General features: G+C 51.1%; 1 protein-coding gene across 2 annotated transcripts; it reads right to left on the reverse strand.

The window, feature by feature from the left end:
* Window positions 1-58: 58 nt before the first annotated feature.
* On the reverse strand, window positions 59-7,057 carry mcm7 (minichromosome maintenance complex component 7). Of its 2 annotated transcripts, none has more exons than XM_037462472.2 (15): window positions 6,842-7,057; window positions 4,826-4,905; window positions 4,363-4,527; window positions 4,151-4,275; window positions 3,895-4,075; window positions 3,659-3,796; window positions 3,427-3,576; window positions 3,232-3,346; window positions 3,008-3,139; window positions 2,728-2,811; window positions 2,286-2,497; window positions 1,937-2,202; window positions 1,673-1,841; window positions 834-943; window positions 59-462 (listed from the first exon to the last, which is right to left on the reverse strand). In XM_037462472.2, the coding sequence occupies exons 1-15, from the start codon at window positions 6,870-6,872 to the stop codon at window positions 237-239; spliced, it is 2,184 nt and encodes a 727-aa protein (XP_037318369.2). In that variant the 5' UTR covers window positions 6,873-7,057; the 3' UTR covers window positions 59-236. The 2 variants fall into 2 exon arrangements, with proteins under 2 accessions (XP_037318369.2, XP_037318370.2); XM_037462473.2 differs by lacking the exon at window positions 6,842-7,057 and adding an exon at window positions 5,401-5,531.
* Window positions 7,058-7,286: the final 229 nt, after the last annotated feature.

The following is a 7,286-nucleotide window of genomic DNA, read 5'->3' on the forward strand; positions in this document are numbered from 1 at the left end:
TGCAGTCATATTTGACAGCGTTACATTGGTAATGAGAGCAGACACGAGTCAATTAGTATTCAACCATGAGTTTATTACAACAATACAGCATAAATGTACAGAAACAAACGGGACGCACATATTTACACAACAGGAAGCGTTTATAGTCAAGCTTAAGAAATGTCAGGTTCTGCTCGACTTTGGTTGCATGAGGAGGAAACATGCCCCGCCCCCCCAATGAAGAGGCCCCGCCCTCTTCAGACGAAGGTGATGCGGGTGCGGGCCTGGTTCACCTGCCACACGTTGAGCTCCTCGTACTCCTCCAGCGCCTCCTGGAACTGGGCGGGCGTGAAGCCCCGAGAGATGCAGCGCTGCTCCGCCTCCGCCATGCGGACCACGCCGCCGCCCCCCCCGCGGCCCGCCGCGCCCTCCGTGGAAAGCTCGCGCACCAGAGAGAAGATGACGTCGGCCGGGCGCTGAGTCCTGGGGAGGGAAGGGTAGAGAGTGGGTCACTCGACTTTGTGAGGACAGGGTCATAAAATCTTAAAAATGGAGCCCGAAGAAAGTCAGAACTGAAAGTTTGACGCGCTCTGACAGCCGCCAATCACATTCCTGTTTGCACACGACCTCGAAGCTTTGTTCTTCAGGGTGACGAAACGAAGCCTCAAGAAGCGTCATTAGTAAAAAGTTAAAAGCTGTTGTCCTCGTGGCTATTTCCCCCCCCCTCCCCAAACATCGAGCAGCAGCTCCCTCCTGACGCCTGGGTTAGGAGAGACCCGTAAAGAGACATTTACGACTTCCTCCGGGACAAGACACACAGGAGAGGTCATTGGCATTCTCTCGCTGACACTGACCTCGTGGCGCTGGACTTGTCGGCTTGTAGCGAATCCTTGGACATCTCCATCATTCTCATGGCCTCGTTGACGTCTTCCTTCTCCACCGTCTCCATCATGCGAAGGCGAGCCTGTAGCGGGGAAACTGTGGATCAAGAGGTCGAGGAAACGCGGCTCATGGAAGAACTTCAGGAGGACGTCAGGTAGTTGGGATCACAAAGGCTGCGCTGTGCCGGCACTGTCAGACCGAGACAAGTGCAATGCCCTCTGGGAAGGCCGGCAATTGCCCAAGTCTCCGCCTCTCAACACCAGCTTGTCGAAATGAACCAAACGGACGGCCGGCGTGTCTCCATGACGACGGTTCTGGCCACGGTCAGTTTTGCATGGGTTTGCACAGCTGCTCGTTACACGCAGGCTGACTGCCCACCCCGCAAAGCTGGTCAGGGACAGACGAGCCCACGCAGGCATCCTGGGTCCCCTCCGGGCTACGAGGGGCCCTCTGGGGAACGTCCCCCGAGCAGCACGTTGCCCACCCGTCTGCCTGAAGTGCTGGTTTTGCAGTAGGTGGATGAAAGCTACCTGCACAAACAGCACTTTTGACAGCCGGAGGCCGGCAGCTGAGCACAGAGCACAATGCAGGGAACCAAGAACACTTCAAAGATCATTGAATGTCATCCTGAGGAGTCGGGAGGAGCGATGAGCCTTTGCCCAGCGTGTGAAGGAAGCGCTCACACTGCAGTAGTCCAGGTTAGCATCACTACCTGCACTGTAAGCACTTTATCACACAGTGGACGCACAACCCTACAAGACATCCAACGTTTACCAAGATGATGATTGAGGACCTGCGATCGGTTGCTCACCAGCGCAGTGGACAGGCGCAGGATGGACAGGAGGGTGCGAGCGGAGGTGAAGGTGGTGTCTTTGCTGACTCGGGCCTCCTTCCTCATCTCCACATAAGCAGCGGTGATGTAATCAGCCAGCGACTCTGGCACCACCGGCTGCCGCTTCTTACACACGGCGATGTAACGCCTGTGGGGGGGGGGGTCACATCCCGCAGATTTTAGACACGTGGCACAGAGTCGGTAGGTTGGACACACATTTCTCCACAGAGGGCAGATCCCCACCTCATCAGCTTCATGTCGATGGGGGTGAAGTGGGTGGGGGGCTGGCGGCAGTGCTGGTGGACGTAGGTGATGTGCTGCGCCAGACGCAGGTCGGAGTCGGCGTCCGGCTTGTCCTGGATCAGCCACAGCAGGTCGAAGCGGGACAGCAGGGCCGCCGGCAGCTGGATGTTCTGCTCGATGGTCTTGCGGGGGTTGTAGCGGCCGTAGGCGGGGTTGGCCGCGGCGAGAATGGAGCAGCGGGCGTTGAGGGAGGTCATGATGCCAGCCTGGGGGAAAGAGTCAGAGACGTGAGTCGGCGGTTTGACGTGAACTTTTCTCCGAAGGAATCCACCCGAGCCGTTCCAGGTACCTTAGCGATGGAGATGGTCTGCTGCTCCATCACCTCGTGGATGGCCGTGCGGTCGGCGTCGGCCATCTTGTCAAACTCATCAATGCAACAGACGCCCTGGTCGGCGAGCACTAGGGCGCCGCCTTCCAGAGTCATTTCTCCGGTCACCGAGTCACGCATCACCGCTGCAGTCAGGCCGACGCCAGATGAGCCGCGGCCCGTTGTGTACTGACCTGCGGAGGGGGAAAGGGGGGGAGGGGTGAAACGCTGTCTTTCAACGCTCAGCTACCGGTGTCACGTTGCCAAGTGGAAACAATAATGATTAAAACCTCAAAGTAGGAACTGAAGTGTCCAAAACAAACAACAATCCTCCATGGTCTGGGAAGTCACACCTAGTTAATATTTCACCATGTGGACCTTAATGGATAAAATATTAAACCAGACAGCAAACTGGGCCACTCACTCCGAGGAGCCAGGCGGTCGATGTAGGACAGCAGCTGGGACTTGGCCACTCCGGGGTCCCCCATCAGGCAGATGTTTATGTTGCCTTCAGAGACACAAAATCATCTTTGAGAAAGTTGCAGTGTTACACGTAGCTTGGTGATCTGAACAGATTATATAACATTCATGTATTAACAGAAGGAACTCATTGTGAAGGAAAGGGACAACTTGCGTCTGTGGTAAAAAGGCCCTGATTGGACCGTTTAAGGAAAGATTGAAAAGCTGCTGGAGCCGGTGGTCACCTCTGATCTTCATGCCTTTGGGTGCTTGCTGCACCCCCCCAACCAGCAGCAGGAGCAGAGCCTTCTTTACATCCTCATGGCCATAGATCTCTGGTGCTATCGAGCCAGCCAACTTCTCATAAAACCCTTCCTCTGCAACACAGAACGCAGTAAGAGGCTGATAAGAGCAAGAAAACGACCATCATCAGGTTTTGGTCATCCAGTCATCTCACACACAAACACACCTGTAATGCCGCGAAGCTCTTCCTCCGTTAGATCATCATTGCCGAGCTCATCATCCTCCGACTTGTTCATGAGTGTGATGTTATGAGCCTCCAGGTACGTTTCTGACAGAAGACCCTGAAACGACCAAAAACTAATCATTTTAAATATTTCCACACAATACTTCCAAAAAGCTCTCACCACACACACACACACACCTGGGTGGCCTGCTTGAAGCCTGTGCGCAGGAGCGGGAGGAAGACCCCAGTGATGGCCACGTGGTCCCCTGGCTGGGCGAGACGCGTGTTTTCTCCGCGAGCATAAATGGACATGCTGCGTGGAATGTTTCCAACGGGCACCTGGTCACTCTGTTGGACAGCAGACAAAAACTCATCAGAAACCACCGGCCCAGGGAGCCGTGTGGGAGCATTTTATCGTAGAGCTACTCACGTGCTCTTGGATGCGCAGCTCTTGGAACTTGACAAACTTTGAGCCTCTGGTCTGCAGGTAGAGTCGACCTCCAGATTTGTTGGTGACACACTCCTGGCTGGGACACATGACGAGGGGCATGAAGGTGGGAGACTGGATCTGAAGGACAGAAGTAAACACGTAGTGAGGGACACCTGCTAAACGCACGTAGCGTCGTAGACACAGTCCACCGGTCCCAGAACTCGAGCCAATCTTACCGGCTGGTAGGTTTCAGCACCACACTGGTCACACGTGTACGTGGCGACCGCCATCATCGGCTTGACCTCGGTGGCGCGGGTCACGATGCCGCGAACATTCACCAGATTTCCGATGCTTTCCGCTCGTACGTCTCGCACTACTTTGGGTTTCGCTGTGGTGGGAGGTTTGAAGTACAGCTCACTAGGAGAAAGAACTACAATGAGTACGCCACGCAGTCCTAAACAATCAGAATCCGCTCATAAAAATCAAACTTACAATCTCCTCATGAGTTCAGCTGGGTATTGGTTACGAGCGTCTCGGGTGTCTGCAGGGTCACGACCTCTCTGCTCCATCATCAGCCTGTGCTCAATGTACACGTCCAAAGAATCCTTGGCAACAATCTGGATAGAGAAAAAAACTGTTTTGCATTTCCATTTAGATAAATAAACTTGGATTAAAATGCAGGGTCAACATGCATTCACACGCACGTCTCTTTCTTTGTACTCTGGCAGCAGCTCGTGGATGGCGTCTGCGAACAGGCCCGTGTAGCGCTTGGCGTTCTCACAGATGCTCTCCACCAGCTCCGGGTCTTCTTCGGCCACATCATCCAGATCCACAAAAATGGACACCTGCTCCCTGTGGGCCAAGGCCACCTGCAGGCACAGAATGAGTAATAAGGAGCCACTTTCTTACACCATGTCTGAACAACAATGGACCCTCCAAAAACAGCCCAGAAATCCTGTGGTTTCAAAATGTAGTTTAGCAGAGGAAAAAAACTGTTCAAGAGGACAAAGAGGTAAATAAAGTAAAACAGTTGATTTGTTTTTAATTTATTGACTCATCACAGCCATCTCCCCTTAACTTAATTGTGATCTTGTCTGTTTCACCCTTAAGTGAAGAACATTGAGAAAAACAATTTGAAGATACACATTCAGGGTTTGGTACACTTACAAGTTGAGCTCCATATTTGAACACCTTCTTCCCGTTGTCGTCCTCTGAGTAAAACTCCTGCAGGAACCTTTTGCATTTCTCTGCAAAAACAAAACATTTTGTATTATTTCACATCAGAAAGACCATCCACATGGTGGAAATAATTTAAACTTCATGTTCACAGACAGAAATAACTGCCTAGTGAGGTTATCTTTTGTCTAGACATTAAAGGTGCTGCAGGAACAACATCAACAGTCGGCATGGGGCCTAAGAAGTGGGAGCTAATGTGTTGTCCTGCGACGACCCCCTTTGTTGAGCAACATGGCCTCCTGTAATCTCGATGAGTCATTACGACCAAAACCAGAGGAGTACCGCCGACTACCACGGGTTTAGAGTAGAGTGCCCGGTGCCAGCAGCACATCTCTCAGGGTGAGGCTGTAACGTTAAAAAAAACACCCGCGCTCACTTCAGTGTCCATTTTTTTCCCTTTGAGAAAACACCTCACTTCCCGAAAGAGCCACAACTACCAACGGAACTAAATCCCCGCAACTATGAAAAGGATCCCGCCCGCGCGGGGATTAAACGCCTCCACTTACTTTGACGCTTCGGCGGAAAATCTGCAGCTCGGGTTTAATATTTCTGAGTCCGACGATGTTATTGTAAACAAAGCAGCACATGGCTTTGGTGCCTCGTCACTCTGGTATCCCTCCGCGACCCTTCCGCCTGCGCTCGGTAAATAGTCCTGGCTGTTGTTTTCAAACCGCGGCCAGCCATCTTCTAACGTTAGCAGAGTGGTGTTCAACACACATGGCCCGCTATCATAAACATTCGCCATTGTTCGAGTTAAATAATAAACGCTTGACAGTTGGTGCATTTCAAAGTAAAACGTCACTTCACACTTAACGGAATTAACGGATAGGGAAGTCGCTTAATTGTTGGGTTTTAAATAAACTGCACGTTGTTAACATAAAAATGCGATAGCAAAAATGATAATTAACCGGAGTTTGAAAGCTGGCGTTTGGTTACGTCTGGTTTATTTCTAACAGACACTTTAAATATTCTGTCATAGCTTTCAAATGTTAGGCTTTGTGAGCTTTAATGTTGAACGTGTATTTGTGTAATGTAGAACAAGTAGGGATTTATTTAACAGTTAAAAACACCACGAAACGGCTCGCTCGACACGACCTTTGACAGGCCATTCGCCAGATAACGACGTTTACGTAGTTTAATATTAACGTTTGGGCTACTGGCGAAACACTTCAGAGAGCTAGCTAAGCGGCTAGCAAGCTAACGTGACGTCAGCCAGTGACGCCGGAGGAGCATCTGGATTTAAGGTGATGTGCAACAAAACCTTTATTTTGTTTGTCTGTAAAAGGGGAAATAGTTGGTCGCATCTACTCATTTGACCAATAATGTTCATCTTGACAGAACAACTTGTATTGTTGAAGTTTCCGCGAGGGAAACCGCGGGTTAACCGAACGACAAAGGGAGTTAAAGTGTCTAATTTTACGAGCTTCTCCGAAGTTGTTCGCCGGTGGTCCGTATGTCAGTAATCACGTTACTGGGGCACTCAGCCCGTCTTCATCAACGCGTCTCTAGGTTATTGTGAGTCACGCGCCTCCACCGTCCCGCCTGCTCCTTTGTTTAAACGTCTCCATCCGGGTCACTGCGTGACGTCACAAACCGGTAAAAGCTTACAAAAGCGTTGGAATACAGCGCTGCCGACTGAACGGCAGCGTGTACATTAACACGCTATGGGTGCGCACCAACACGCACAACTGTCGGGCTGTGGTCTAAATAAAGTATTGTTAAGTGAGTCCACATCTGTAACAAGGAGTGACGGGATACTTAGTTACTGCACTAAATAAACTAACGTTAATTGAGTGCGTTTAGATCAGCAGAGGTTATACCCAGCACACCACGTGATATAACGTTAAATCAGCAACAAGTTTCCAACGAGAATTGTAGAGCTCGTGCTTAGTTCAAATTAAAGTTAGGCCGACCTGTTGCTGCCATGCCGTTACGCTAACCCATTACCTTTCTCCGCCGCATAATCCTTACGAGCCATGGCTGCAGACGTTGAACCTCAGGTGAAATAACGACCACCGACTACTAAGAAGCCACGAGGATGCCAGAAATACCGTTTAAAGTATCGGTTTAAACGCTTCGCAGTGCCAGAGACTAGTGTTCATGCAGCTGCAGCTCGCGGTTCTTAGCGGTGCAAGAAGTGGCGCGGCAGCCTGACGTCTCATGCATCCAATAGGATCGCTTCTTTCAACAGGGAGAGGCGGGCTCTTGCGGTGGCGCGAAAGTTGCAGGCGTCTGAGGGTCACGTGACTCAACACACTTCCTCCCGACTAGTAAGGATTGGCGCGAAAGTCGATGATTGGATTTCATGCAACAGCGTGACCAGAGTGACCCAACACTAGATCCAAACGATGAGAAGCAGCGCATTTAAGTTTATTGTCCCAGTACTTGAAAA

Source organism: Pungitius pungitius, chromosome 2, assembly GCF_949316345.1.
Source record: "Pungitius pungitius chromosome 2, fPunPun2.1, whole genome shotgun sequence".
In the NCBI taxonomy this organism is placed as follows: Eukaryota; Metazoa; Chordata; class Actinopteri; order Perciformes; family Gasterosteidae; genus Pungitius; species Pungitius pungitius.

Coding starts and splice junctions, on each gene's coding strand:
- mcm7 (XM_037462472.2), bottom strand. CDS start 6,872: ATGGCTCGTAAGGATTATGCGGCGGAGAAAG. Junction 3,347..3,426: donor GCTTCAAGCAGGCCACCCAG/GTGTGTGTGTGT, acceptor TGGTCGTTTCAG/GGTCTTCTGTCAGAAACGTA. Junction 3,140..3,231: donor AGAGCTTCGCGGCATTACAG/GTGTGTTTGTGT, acceptor TCTGTGTTGCAG/AGGAAGGGTTTTATGAGAAG.